The 15,056-nt window shown below is 45.1% G+C and overlaps 1 protein-coding gene across 1 annotated transcript in view; it reads right to left on the minus strand.

The window, feature by feature from the left end:
• Positions 1-980: 980 nt before the first annotated feature.
• Positions 981-15,056, minus strand: part of RPRD1B (regulation of nuclear pre-mRNA domain containing 1B) — a gene marked incomplete at both ends in the record, with an annotated part of 46,863 nt that continues 32,787 nt past the window's right edge. The window contains 2 exon segments of the mRNA XM_080716190.1: positions 981-1,001; positions 1,003-1,035. Coding sequence (XP_080572316.1) covers positions 981-1,001; positions 1,003-1,035 — 54 coding nt within the window.

The following is a 15,056-nucleotide window of genomic DNA, read 5'->3' on the forward strand; positions in this document are numbered from 1 at the left end:
GCTCCTGGCAGAGCTCTGGGCTCTTCTCCTCCCAGACTTTGCAAACTTGCAAGAAACTTTGTCTACAGCATCGCGCTGCCTCCTGCAGATCCCGCTGACCTATGAACTCAGACCACCACGAGCACCGAGGCGACTCGCTAAAGGAGCAGAGCTTACACATTCTTTGCCTTTTATGGTCAGAGCAATAAGCCAGACCTGACACACTACAGATGAGCTCTGGGATAGGAGAGTTAGAAATGACAGGGGCTGATGGTGCAATGACCTTTGTGTAGGAATTTCACTTCCCAAACAAGCAAAATTATGAGTATTTCCGCTAGCAACTCATGTAAGAAAAACCAATCAAAATGTAAACACTGTTAACCCTACTTTTTCTTGCTAGGAAGTATTTTCATAAGAAAAACCCATGTTTTCTTAAGAAAAAACAAACACTGTGCACTAACACAGTGGGTGGTGCCTGACTTGGAGCCGGCTCTCCAGTATCAAGGCGTGTCTTCCTTTATCGTGCCCTGTTGTGCTATTAGACATATGGTACATAAAAATCACCCACTGCTCGGCTACCCCCAATTAAGAGTCATAAAGGGTTATTATGCACGAGGCACTTTATGAAGGCCCCGCTTTAAAGGTGACCTGCCTGATGAATCTGAATGGAGGAAACACTTCACTGCACGGAGGTTAGGAGCCAACCCAAAGAAGCAGACCCACCCAGCATCCCATCCCTCCAGAGGCGTTACCCTGTGCCATTAAGGCCCACAGGACCTACACTTACAGATCTGGCCTCTACATAACCACAATTTCATTCATTCATTTACTCACTCATGTTTTTGGAAAATATTACATATAACTGTTTGGACTGAAAATTAAGAATGCTAGTTTTAATTTTTTGTCAGAGATCCATGCGGGAACAAAAAACCATCACTGACCTGCACCTCTCTCCCAGCCAGCTCCATGCTCCCATAGGACTTAGTGGCAGCTGGGACATTTCAAAATGATACATTCTGGGGTGTCACAGCAGGGCTGGAGCTGCTGAGTAAGATGCTGGGGAAGATACAAGGAAAAGAAGAAATTGTGGCTCCAATCCCAGTACGTCGGGCCTCTTGACTCTATCACCAAACCTAGAAATAAAGATACACACAGAGAACTTCCCCAAAGGAAAAACAACAAAATGGCTACCACTAGAGAGACGCTCTCAGAGCGAGCCAACCATCCGGTTGTTCAAGTGGGGATGGGCTTCTTACACACCACAAAGTGTTCCTGGGGTTCTTCTTTCTTCCCAGAGGCCCCTCTACACAAAAGGGGGGGTAAGAGAGCCTCTACTACCACAACAGAGGCCCAATATGACAGGGAGTTGCAGAAACAAGAGAAGAATAAAGTTATGTGTCTATGAACAAACTAAGAAAAAAGCAAACAAAAATAAAAGTAATTTAGGACCAGGCAATCTTCGAACCCTTCATGTAATCATAAAGTGAAATATGTGTGATTCAGCAGGCATCTCTAAAATGCTTTTAAAAAGATATATTTAAAAATAGACTATGAATCTTTCAAAAATGCTTACATTTATGCAATGGAGTCCCTCATTACATAAAATCAGGTAAAAAACAAATTACTAAAGACAAGCTATTTATAATTACCTTATAGGTGCCCCCCCCAGGTTAATCATCAAAGAGTTACATTTATGAAAGTAACAAAAACTCTACAAACTGGCTTCCTTCCTGATCACTTTCATGGAAAGGTACATTGCTGATGCTGCCCAGACAAACATCAAAAGCGCAGACTATTCAAGTTGCTTTTCCTTCTGAGCTAAATATTGGTAGCCAAGCGTTCCTGGAAAGCAGCTCAGAAACACGCAGCAGAAGTGAGAGAGCCAGTGTTCTCACAAAGCCATCTTCAGCAGTGCTCACCATGACTCTGCATGCCACCAGTCTGCCCAGTGCCCAGGCAGGCAGCCTGTAAGTTCTGCCTCTCTATGTAGGTAACAGCTCTCGCTGAAGCAGTAAAAGGAATTAGATTATCTTCCGTTAGCAAACTAAAAAATACAAAAAAAACCCACAAGGAAAATAGATGTTTCCCGACTCCTCAAATAGCCTGAGGATACATCACACCCCTCCTACTGAAGGGAGGTGCCTGTGGCAGAAGAGAGAACACTGAGTCAGAAAACCCAAGTGCAAACCCGACTCTCCCACTTGCCTGTGGTGCGACATGACTTCACCTGTCTCCTGACATTAGGAAGGGACTGGAAACGATGCCTGCACTGTGGAGTGGGTGTGAGGCGAGGATGGGACCCGGCACCTGCTAAACTACGAATTAAGAGATCTGAGGGGAAAAGAAAAACCGCCCTCCCATGTTCAATTATCATATAAGCAATACTTAATATGCCTGATTTATATGCTAAGAAGAGATATGCAGAGGTGAAGAAAAAGAAATTTTTTTTTTTTTTGGTGGTACTGGGGATGGAACCCAGGAGACTTCTACCTCCAGGCTACACTCCCAGACCTATTTTATGTTTTATTTAGAAACAGGGTCTCTTAAGCCAGCTGAGGCTGGCTTCGAACCTGCGCAATCCTCCTGTCTCAGCCTCCCAAGTGCGGGGATTACATGCATGCGCCACCACGCCCGGCTGAAAAATTATTAATAGCATACAAAATTCTTCCCACAAACCATCTGAGTATGTCTTTATTGTGTGTGTGTGGAGGGGGGGTGTTTGGGGGTGGAACCCAGGAGCATTCAACCTCCAAGCTACACCTCCTGCCCTATTTTTGTATTTTTTATTTTGAAACAGGGCCTCATTACAAGTTGCATCACCACGCCCCACTTTGAGTATGTCTTTAAAACTTAGTGCGTTTACTAGGTACTGCCTTGAGACAGAAAGGTCCGCTGCACAGGAACGCCCTTTGTTCTTTAAAGCTCTATGGTCAAGAGTGGGGGGAAAAGCCCCTGAAGTTTTAAACTAAGCAGCATAGTCCAAATACATCAATCTCAATCTACAGGACCAGAGAGAGAGAAGGGAATTTGTCCACAGAGTAAGCCTCGATGTCCTCAAAGTGGAAGAAGTCCCTCTCAAACACATACTCTGATGTCGTCTAGGCATGAACTGAGCTTCCTCTATACCTGCTCCCCCAAGACCAGAATGCTGGGCAAGCACCGGGAACGGACCCAACGTGAAGTGTCAATACGCACAGCGCTTCCACAAGGGAGGGGCTGATCAAGTAATCACAGACACAAGGGTCAGCTCCTCGGCGCTCTGAAGAGGAGGGAGCTGAACTGACAGCATACAGGGCTGGGGACTCTTCACAGGGGTGTGGGTCTGAGGGAAGACTTCCCTGCCGAAATACGGTGTGACTCGAAATATAAATGATGAACAGGAATTGACTAGGAAAAGATAACCGGTGGGATGTAAAGGGAAGAGTGTATTCTAGGTAGGAAGAGGGAAGCATATATAAAGCTCGAGCTAAAACAAGCCAACATGGACAAAGGCCAAGGAGCACGGCAGGAGCCACGCTGACCAGGCTGCAGGGCGAGGCCGGGTGGGAGGGCTCAGGCGAGAGTCAGGCCCATATCTCAGGAGCAAGGAGAAGCCATGAAGTGTGTAAGCAGGGAATGACACGCTCAGAGCTGCACCAGCCTGCCAGGTGAATATGGATCACAGGGCCTGAGAACACGGAGAGGATCAATAAACGTGGGGTCCGCAGGAGAGAGTGATGAGCTTGAACTACAGTGTAGCAGTAGAGACAAATTGAGAAAAGGGGAACCGATTCAAGAAAAACGGAGTGGACAAAAGTCACAAGGGCTTGTTGGCTACCTAGTTTTGGCAGATAGGGATGGGAGGTCAATCAAGCAGAGGAAGCAAGGGGGCCTGAGACAAGAGTGTGCTGGAGCGACAGATCTAGAGGTGGGAAATACGAGGTGAGGTTCTGATGAGTGGCAATGTCACTCTCCAAGATAGGGCAAGAGAAGGAAAGGACAGATAAGGAGGACGACATGGTCTGCTTCAGTCACTGCCTGAAATGTCTTGCTACTAAAGCCATTAGCAGACAGGTGGTAACTGAAGCCAGTTTAAAAGTCACTCACAGAAAAGGTCCAGAATGAGAAAAAGGCTAAAGGCATGCCAATACTGCAGGGCTTAAGTGGAGAGAGCTTCCTCAAGGACAAAAAATAGACTATAGCCCGCAGAGAGGGTCCACAGAAGCCAGAAGAGGAAAACACAGGAGCCATAAATGCTACAGAGAAGGCCAAAAAGAAAAGGGGAGACAAGAGGCTCTTGTCACTTCTAACGCCAGGCGGTGGAGGAAGAGTCTGCAGGTGGCACTTAGAAGATGGTGCCTGGCAAGCCACAGCACAGCGAGGGCACAGGACACGGCGGGGGTGAGAGCTGTGCGGGTGCTCGGGTGAATGTGATGACTTTCAAAAATCCCTCAGGGGCAAAGCAGGCTTCGTGCTGAGAACAACCTCAGCCAGCCTACTGGAGGCCTATTCCACAAAGGAAAATGAACCTGCCCTGAAGGGCTATGTACCAAGGAAAGAAAGGTGAAAACGAACACTCCCAGGTGAGTCAGGGCATTGGAACCGTCACCTTTAAGAAGGGAAAATTGTTACTCTGTAAATGAAAACTCACATCAAAGATAGTGAAGGAAGCCAGGAAAAGCCTGGAGCAGACTGTGCAGAATCATCTCCGAATCGCATGGGGGCAAATGGGTTTATCATGGAAACAACTCCTAACAAGTCTCTGCCTCACAGAACAGAAAGAGACACTGAACAAAAGGCAAGGGCTCAGAGAAGCACCTAAACTAGGGGCATGTCCACTCAACCACTGTCCAAGCCCCAGGACGCTCAGAGCACTGCTGGCATATTTTTTTTTAGTTGAAGTTGGCAAAATTATTTTGCTTTAAATTCTCAAATTAACGACTAAATTAAGCAAAGAGAGTTGACCACTTTTTTTCTAAAAATAGTTAAAAATAAAGGACCTAAATAAGGAAGAGAACAAGGAGGTAGGCCAAGCTATAATGACAACTGTCTGGTGCTATGGTGCTAGCCTTTTTTTGGGGGGGGGGCGGTGGGGGATGGTCTTGCTAAATTGCTGAGATTGGTCTTGAACCTGTGATCCTGTCTCAGCAACTAGGTACTGGGATTACAGGCATATGCCATCATGCCTGGCTGGTACTATTCTTACACAAAGCCTGCAAGCCTGCCATACCTTTTAAGACTCATGGATCTTGTCTGCAAAGGTTTTCATTTTGACTCTTGATAATAATCAAAGCATTTTTGCCCAAATCACAGAAAAAGACTATTTCATACCCTACATTCTTAAAGAGAGAAAAAAAATCAAGAGATGTAATTTTTTTTCTTTTTTGCGGTACTAAGGATGGAACCCAGGGGCATTCTACCTCCGAGCTATACACCAGCCCCATTTTTTATTTCTTTATTTTGAAATTTATTTCTTTATTTTGAAACAGGGTTGCAAAGCGCCTCACTAAGTAGCTGAGGCTGACTGTGAACCTCGATTCTCCTGTCTCATCCTCCCAAATGCTGAGATTACAAGCGTGCGCCACCACGCCTGGCTAAGAGATGTAAATTCAAAAATTGCAAGGTAGGCCACCATCCAATTTCACTTTCTCCAAAGTCCCAAAGTTAAGTGAGAAGAGAAGGCCCACCTTAACAATAGTAGAAACATCTATAAAGACTAACATAGGTCTTTGCTCAAAATAACATGTATCTACTGGGTCAAACAGCTACTACAGCTCAAATTTCTGTAATCTGAACCCTGCTCTCAAAATTATGCTCACTCAAGTCAACGTTATAAGTGTCTACTATTTTCCCACAGCTGCCTCAAATGTAAACAAGATCATTTAAAAGCCAGAGAGAGCCCCATTTGTCTGATTAAACTATTTGATGTTTACTCCTTCATAAAACAAAGACTAATCCTTAACTTGGGAAGAGTTACAAATGCTCAGAGTTCTAAAATGGTTAAGATGCTTTGAAGGAGGAGCAGGAGGTCTCCTAAGGCAGGAAAGCACACCAGTGGCAAAGGCCTTGGAATACACCTGACCTTCAGCATACATAAAGAGCAGCAGAACCACTGAGCGGAGCCACAGGGGAAGCCCCCAAGGCCAGGAGCTCCAACTCAAAGGGATCAGCAGCCACGGGCAGTCAAGCAGCCATCTGAAATGTCTGTAAAGCTTCTGCTAAAGTGGGAAAATATGTTAAAGAGAGAAAACAACTGTCTACATGTTACTGTCCTTTTAATTTGCAGAGGAAATATATCAACATTAAAAGGTTAGGGGTGTAGCTCAGAAGTAGAGTGTCCCTGGGTTCCATCTCCAGTACCAAAAAAAATAAAAATAGTTCTTAGATTATAAGCTAATAAGATTGGAATTTTTTCTTCTATTTATTTGCTAAGTTCTCTTTGATGTGTTACTTTTATAGCCAGAAAAAAGGAACCTAGAGAGAACCGAGTCTTAGCGAATGCGCATGCCTGACCTGGCAGGCAGGCGTGTGACGCGGACCCAGATGTGTTCCACATGCACATGTACTGTATGTGCTACACGGCTGAGGGGGAGGTCAGCAGAGCTGTCCCAGGACACAGGAGTCAAGGTGGCCTCCGATGGGCCGGGATGAGCTCGGCAGTACAGCACGCGCCAGCACCCTGAAGGAAAGGGAAACCAAGGAGAGCTGGGCTACAAATACGACAACAGGCTGTGGCTAACAGTATGGGACTCTTGCTGAAAAAGCTCTGACACCCCATCATGTCTTCCATGTAAAGTCTAGAGCGCTTGCATCCAAGCCCTTAGGTCAGTAAGCATGTGAGGTACATTACAACGTGGCATTTTTTTTCCCCCTAGAGTGAAAAGAAATATCACAGATTGCACACTGTAAGAACACATCCCACACGCTCTGATAGATAGAAGCTCCAGAGGTAAATCTGGCTCTAAGGGCCAGTGAGGCCAGAACAAATGGAAGAAACCCAAGGATCCAATACACAAGCCCTGAAACCTCCCATCATTCACAGGGCCCACACACCAACTTAAGAAAAGCCCAGAGTTCTCAAACTGGTGATGGTAGCGCACGCCTGGAATCTCAGTACTTGGTAGGCTGAGACAGGAGGATCGCAGGTTTGAGGACAGCCTCAATAACGTAGTGAGATTTTCAACAGCCCAGTGAGACCCTGTTTCATGACAAAAAGTAAAAGATTGGAGGTGTAGCTCAGAGGCAGAATGCCTTTAGGTTTAATTCCTAGTAGTACACGCATATAAAGTTTCCAGTACACTGGAGGGAAACCTGAAGAGAAAAAAAACATCAAAGTGGGGATAAGGCAGTGAGCAAGCTACAGCTGCCTTGTTGGGACGAGGTGTGCACGAGCCCCGTGACCACCAGCCGCTGAGCCCAGGGTGCTGCTGCTGAGGGAGAAGGAGCGGAGGCCGAGGCCGGGCCAGCACAGTGAGCCCGGGCCAGCTCTAGGACACAGTGCACGAGCACTGGAGTCAGGAGGCCCCGTCCTTTGACTGCCTCTGTGACCTGAAGTAGCTCATCTAAACCCCAGCTTAGTTTTCTTACCTAAAATGAGGATTAGACCACCTGCTGCCATCTGCATTTATTCTACTGGACAATGAGATACTGGCTTTGATCATCAAGGGGAAGGGAGAAATTTACTCAAAGCTGACAAAAGAAGCGCTCTCTATCTCCACCTACTGCTGGTCCCATTATTGAGACAAATGCTTCTAACCATCTGCACCCTGCCGGGAGGTGGGGGATGCTGCCAAAAACAACAGCCGGCCATCAGTTTGGTTTAGTACCCTCTCAGCTGTAACCAAAGAATTTCTCAAGTTGTTATAACCTCCACGCAGACAGAAACAGGAAGAGTTCGCAAGGCAATGCTGGTTCTAGCTCATTTCCCCGTCCCCAGCTGTGTTGTCTCAGAGACTTACTCTGAGTATTCACTGCAACAGCTAAGGAAAGGGGAGGGGAGGTGCCAAGCCGGGGGAGGAGCAGCAGCGGCCCTAAGCTGCCTGAGCCCCTCAGCCCACCCCCGCCCCATCCAGCCAGAGCAGGCCACAGGCAGGCGAGGGCAGCAGGAGGGACAACTCCGAGTGGGCTCTCACATCCAGAGGTCACTTGGCCAGGTTTCATGCAGCATTTCAACCTCCCTACATAAGATGTCACCTCTCTTCAAGATTCTTGGGAACTGTTTAAATGACTCAAATTTGGCTACTCCTCTGTGGGGGATTTTTCTTGCTGTTTATCTCATGGAGTCAAGTTTAAACAAAACAAAGAAAAAGAAACCTGATGGAAAGTTTTCAGATGTCTGGCCTGGATTCTTCCTGGTTTGAAGCTAACTCCTTCCTCTTCATCTGAGTTGCTTCGCCAATTCAGAAATCAGACTACACGATCTAAGGCTCCTTCTAGTTCAGTAACCCTGTTAACTACCTTACCTAGACATAAGCAGGCCTGTATGCGTCATGTCACTTTGTAAAGCTGGCTGTAGGGCTGAGCCCTGTCCCCTTGAACACATGCAAACACATGCATACCTGGCAGAGGTGAGGGCTGGCACTGACACTTCCGCCCTCAAGCTGTGGTCCCTCTGACCTCCAGGAAGGGCCTTTATGTCAAACTCATCAGTGAGTAAGCCATATCCTACTAAGCTTTTGAAAATTCTACAGGAGAAATTAAAGCAGACTTAGATAAATGGAAAGACAGCTCATGTTTTTGGGTTGAAAATTTGTTAAAAAGACAATATTTCCCCAAACAATTTACAGATTCAATACAATCCCTATAAGATCCTAATGGCCTTTTTTTGCAGAAAGGGAAAAGGTGATGCTCAAATGTATATGGAATTGCAATTGGTCCTAAATAGCAAAAATGACACTGAAAGAACAGGGTCTGAAGACTCATATTTCTTCATTCAAAATGTTCTACAAAGCTACAGCAATTAAAAATGTGGTACTGTGGAGCTGGGCGTGGTGGCGCATGCTTGTAATCCCCGCGCTTGGGAGGCGGAGACAGGAGGATTGCACAGGTTCGAAGCCAGCCACACTGGCTTAAGAGACCTTGTTTCCAAATTTTAAAAAGTATAAAATAGGTCTGGGAGTGTAGCCCAGAGGCAGAAGGGTTTCCAGGAACCCCAGTACCACCAAAAAATAAAAATAAAAAAAAGGTGGTACTGTCATACTGTCATATAGGATAAACACACAGACCAATGGTGCAGGGCAGAATCGAGAGTCCAGAAAAAGACTGAGCATCTAGAAACAAACCCGCACATCTAAGGCCAAATGATTGTTGACAAGGTGTCAAACATTTAGTTGGAAGAAACAATAGTCCTTTCAATAAATGCTGCTGGAGCAGATGAATATCTACACGAAAAAGAGTAAATTTGGTCTCCTACCTCACTTATACCACATACAAAAATAGATCAACAACCTTAATATAAAAGCTCATACAATAAATCTCCTGGGAGACAATATAGTAGTAAGTTGCCATGACCTAGAATTTGGAATAGAATCTTAGATTTGACACCAAAACCATGAGCAACAAAAGAAAAAAACTAGATAAAGTTGAACTCATCAAAATAACAAGGGATGAGCCGGACGTGGTGGCGCACGCTTGTAGTCCCCGCGCTTGGGAGGCTGAGACAGGAGGATCGCACAGGTTCAAAGCCAGCCTCAGCTACTTAGTGAGGCTCTCAGCAACTTAGTGAGACCCTGTTTCCAAATAAAATATAAAAAAGGTCTGGGAGTGTAGCCCGGAGGTAGAAAGCCTCTGGGTTCTACCCCCAGTACCACAAAAAAAAAAAAAAAAAAACACAAAAAACAAAAAACAAGGGATGCCTGTGCTTCAAAGGATATTATCAAAAGAGCCAGGGCTGGAAATGTGGCTCAGTGGTAGAGCACTTGGATTTGCCTGCATGTGCAAAGCCATGGGTTTGATTCCCAGCACTACAATAGAGGGAGAGGGAGAGAGGGAGAGAGGGAGAGAGGGAGGGAGGAGGAGGAGGGAGAGGGAGAGAGGGAGAAGAAGACAGCAAGAGAGAGGGAGAAAGGGAAAGAAATAGAGAGAGAGGGAGAGAGAGAAAGGAGAGAGAGAGGAAGAAAAGAGGAACAGCAGGAGGAAGACAGAGAGAAAAATATGTGCAAACCATATCTCTGATAAGGTTGTAGTATCCAGAATACATAAAGGACTCATAACTCAGTAACAAACAAAAACAACTAAAAACTGGGCAAAAGACCTAAATAGACATGTCCCCAATGACGGTATACAAATGTCAACAAGCTGGATGCAGTGGCACAAGCCTATAATCCCAGTACTTGGAAAGCTGAGACAAGAGGGTCACAAGTTTGAGGCCGGCATCAACAACTTAGTGAGAACCTGTTTCAAAATATAAATAAATAAATAAATAAATAAATAAATAAATAAATAGGGCTGGGGGTGTAGCTCAGAGGTTGAATGCCCCTGGGTTCAATCTCTAATACAAAACAAACATAAAACAAGCAAATGCAAAACAGCTCAACACCATTAATAATTTGGGAAGTGCAAATCAAAAACATTCACTATGTAAGGTAGAATAAGAAGACAGCTAAGTATTGGCGAAACTGGAGATATGGAGAAACCGGAAGCTTTGTACACTGTGGGTGATAATACAAAACGATGCAGCTACTGTGGAAAGCAGTTAAGCATAGAGTTACTCTTTGATCTAAGAACTCCACTCCTAAGTGTACTTATGTATCTATGTGTCCACAGTAGCATTCTTCCTAACAGTCAGAAAGTGGAAGTAATTCAAATGTCCATCAACGAATAAGAGACAAAGTGTGGCAGATCCATATACCTATTATTAATACCATTAACTACTATTGCTGTAATAATAGTTAATATTTTGGCAATAATAATATTTGGTAATATTCAGCCATAAATAGCAATTACATACCGATATAAGATACAACATGGATGAACTTTAAAAACTTTATGCTAAGTGAAAGAAGCCAGATACCATCATATCAAATATCCAAGACAGGCAAATCCATTAAGACATGAAGTATACTGGCAGTTGCCAGCAGCTGGGAGAAGCGGGGCACGCAGAGCAGCTGCTTAACAGGGATGGAGTTTGCAATACAGGGGATAAAAATGTTTGGAAACTTTACAAATGCTTTGGAACTTTAGAGTTGATAGTTGCGTAATTCTGTGAATGTGCTAAATGCCACTGAAATGTACACTTCTAAACTGTTAACTTCAGTTGGGTATATTGGTCCACAGCTGTTAATCCCAGTACTTGGGCTGAGACAGGAGGATCGAAGGTCTGAGAACAGCCTCAGCAAGTAGTGAGACTCTCATCAACCCAGTGAGATCCTGTTTTAAAATAAAAATAAAAAAGGCCAGGGGTGTAGCTTGAAGGTAAAATGCCCCTGGGTTCAATCTCTAGTACCACAATGAATAAATAAAAAAATATTGATTTCCTATGAATGAAACAAATCTGCAGCTGGGAATATATTTCCCAGAGTTTCTTCCTGTGCGGCACCCAGTCTCTGTGTGGGTGCCATGCGGCATGTGCCACTGACAGGATGGTCCCTTTCGGCGCTAGATCACTGACAGACACCGTTAGGGAGATACATTGCAGCTCTCTGGCCCTCTGTGGATCTTTTCTTCAAGGCTTGTACAAATAGCTCTCTCTCCCTCTTCCCTGTCCCGTTGGCTATGACAAACAGAACCACTGAGGTTTGCTCCAACTGACAACAGAAGGTCTGTCCAACCCAGTCAGACTAAGACTTGTGAGTTTTCACAGTTACTTGGGGTAATGGTCACCTGTGTCAACAAGAATCAAACTTCCCCTTGTTCAAAGAAGTGGCTTTTGGAGGCTCTTCTGGTATTTTTAACCTTGGCCTTTTAGTCAGCTTTCTTTGAGAGCTCCCACGTTCACTAACCTCACCTTGGGGCTGCCATCTGCATTTCTTGTTACGTGCCTTCAAGTCCATTTCTAGGTTTTCTCGTGCTCATGACAAAGCATTACAGACTCTCACCAGCCTTCCCTCTCACTGCCAGAGTCTAGGGAAAGGAGGCAGGCCTGGGCCAACATGACACCCAGAAGCAAAAGAATTAAACAGTTAACAACAAAGGTTGTCATCTCGAAAGGAATCATGGTTCTACCTGAAGGGGAAACAAAAGTAGCACACAGGAGAATCCACATGAAGTTCTCTACCAGCATATTCTTTACAACCAAAAATTAAATCGGATTTGTTTAACCACTTAATGCAACCCCAAAACAACCTTCTGTTTAGGGGAAAAGGTTATGTCATGATTTTCATTTATACAACAGAGACTTATTGAGGAACAAGTGGGTTGCTGGCACGGGAAGAGCAGTCAGCGTGCACAGTCCAGCCACTTTCCAAGTCTTGCTGAAGGTGTATGGAATTCAGAAACAGCCCTGCAGGTACAATTCACTTACTTTTCTAGTAAACTTCTGCTCAAATGTTATTACCACTTTTCTTGATTCACTTCAATTTAGACACAATGAGCTAGAATATTCTCCTCACTATTCTCGCATTCCACATTAACTCCTAGTGTGCTGCAGGCCCCGCTGGAGCGCAGGCTCTGTGCGCACAGGAAGCGTATCTTGCTTGTCTTCATACACGTACGGACTAATATAGATGGCTGGCTCCATGAACACATGAAGGCCCTTAAAGGCAGAGACTCTAATTCCCCACTGTGGTCTCTGACATCTCCTTCCACACTGTATCTTCTTTCACACACCTGTCCTGACCAGTCTGGCAACTTCCCCAAATAAAAACACACTTCTTTCCTTTAATTACTATTTCCTTTTACAAGGAAGCTTTAATGCTGGACAAGGAGCTTGGATATACTTTATACCACAACAGAATTGTCAGCTGTGCCCTGTTTACATTACATACAATCAGCTGGTTTCACAGGAAAGCCACCTGTGCTGCGCTTTGCAGTGCTGGGCTTCCTGTTCTGCCTCTCAAGGAGAGGATGGAGGTTCCAACGCCATCCACGGGATGAACTAGCCCTAGTGGGCCAAAGAGCTGGAGAACTGACCAGATCTCTGACCATTTCTATACTTCAAGGACCTCTTTGTGGCACCTGGAAAACCAATGGCTCTACAGAAACCAGAACGACTCCCCAAGAAATAGACAAGAAAGTGCAACTGTGTGTGTTGGGGGAAGGGTGACAAAGAGTTAACTACTTCACCAAAAGTCTCCTTCTCGAACTGTCCTCTAAGGTAGCTTGCCACGTTCCATCCAACAGCAGCTGCTCATGATAATCAATGTCTGACAGATCAGAGAGAGCCCGTAATGTGTCGCCAAGGGGCAGTTCAACAGATGGCATGGTGACTTACAACCAGAATCATTAATTACACTCTCTTATTAGTCCCAGGGCACAGTGCTGAAAATGCGTCCTCAGTGAAAGGTGAGCATTTCAGATAAATGACCGTCTGGTACTGCCTGCAAAGCTCCCTTTAGATTTCTGGTCAGTGCTGATTTCTACCTCCAAGCTATACTATTTTTACAGCCATTACCCACTACCACTGGCCACCATAATCCCCATCAACACCGAGGCAAGGATATGGCAAAAAGTGCCATCAACTCATGTCGCCTCTTAAGTCAGCTGGCTGTGTGTACTGCCAAACAGAACACATCAGCCAGTGTAGCTCAATGTCCCCTCCCTCTGCGCAGCGCAGGCTGGCTTTCCCACCGCCCTAACCCTGAGTGGGCTTTGGAGGTGCTTCTTGTCATATAATGTGACTAGTTAGTTCTACAATGGTTCTCCTTTCACACAACCACTGGCTGCAACTCTTTTCCATTACTCTTTTAAAAACGGAAGAGTAAACACTCTTAAAATAGGAAGCCCAACAGCTTGAGGCAACGTGGGGGGAGAGCCAAGCATCCACACTGCTGGCTCTGTAACCCAAAGGAGGAGGCACTGTGCACTTAATTAAGAAGCCAAACAACAGCCAGGTGTGGTGGCACACGCTTGTAATCCCAGCATCTGGGAGGCTGAGATGGGAGGACTGTGGATCAAGGACAGCCTCAGCTACTACTTAGTGAGGCCCTTTGGAACTCAGTGAGACCCTGGGTTCCATTCCTGCAGGAAAAAAAAAAAAAAAAAAAAAAAAAGAAGCCAAACAAGTACACGGTGAGGAAATGCTTCCGACCACCCTCCCAGGGACACACTCATGCCCCAACGCAGGGTAGACATGACTTGCTGCTCAACAGTGAGACTTCAGCGCCATAAACATCCTGTGGCCAGATGCGGTGCTGCATGCATACAATCTCTGTGACTGTTATGGCTGAGGAAGAATTAAGTTAGAGACCAGCCTCAGCAACTTAATGAGACCTGTCTCAAAATAGAAAATAAAAAGAGCAAGGGACATAGCTCAGTAGTAGAGCAAACCTGGGTTGTCTTTAGTATTACAAACAAAACAAAACAAAAAAATCACTACGATATTAGAACTGATGTAGACAGAACGTGGAAGCAAGATGATTTGTTGGACTGGATATACACCAGAAGTAACCCCCAAATAACTCAGAAGAAATTTTAAAGCATTTCCTACATATCACCAAATAAACATTCTTTGGTCTCACTGACCTCTGTACCTCGATTTACAATTTTTTTTTAGTGTAAGGTTAAGCCATAGATTCCCAAAGTTGGTGATGCTGCCCCCAAGAGCGATGCCAGAATGAATCAGTGGGTGGTAGTTGCCTGAGGCGCAAGGAGGGGGTTTAAATAAAAATGAGTGGCAGCAGAAGTGCCTGGGGGGTGCTGAATAATTTTTTTAAAAAAGGAGGCATTAATCAATAAATTTGGGAATCTATGGGTTAAACTAATATAATACTAAGACCCTAAATGCTGTGATTAAGAGTTCACTCTGTGTGTGAGACATACACACACACAGAATTACTGGGAATTGAGCCCAAGGGCATTCTACCTCCAAGCTACACCCCTAGCCCTATTTTTTTTGGTGGTACTGGGGGTGGAACCCAGAGGCCTTCTATCTCTGGACTATACTTCCATACCTATTTATATTTTTACTTGGAAACAGGGTCTCACTAAGTTGCTGAGAGCCT

Source organism: Muscardinus avellanarius, assembly GCF_963383645.1.
Source record: "Muscardinus avellanarius genome assembly, chromosome: 19".
NCBI lineage: Eukaryota > Metazoa > Chordata > Mammalia > Rodentia > Gliridae > Muscardinus > Muscardinus avellanarius.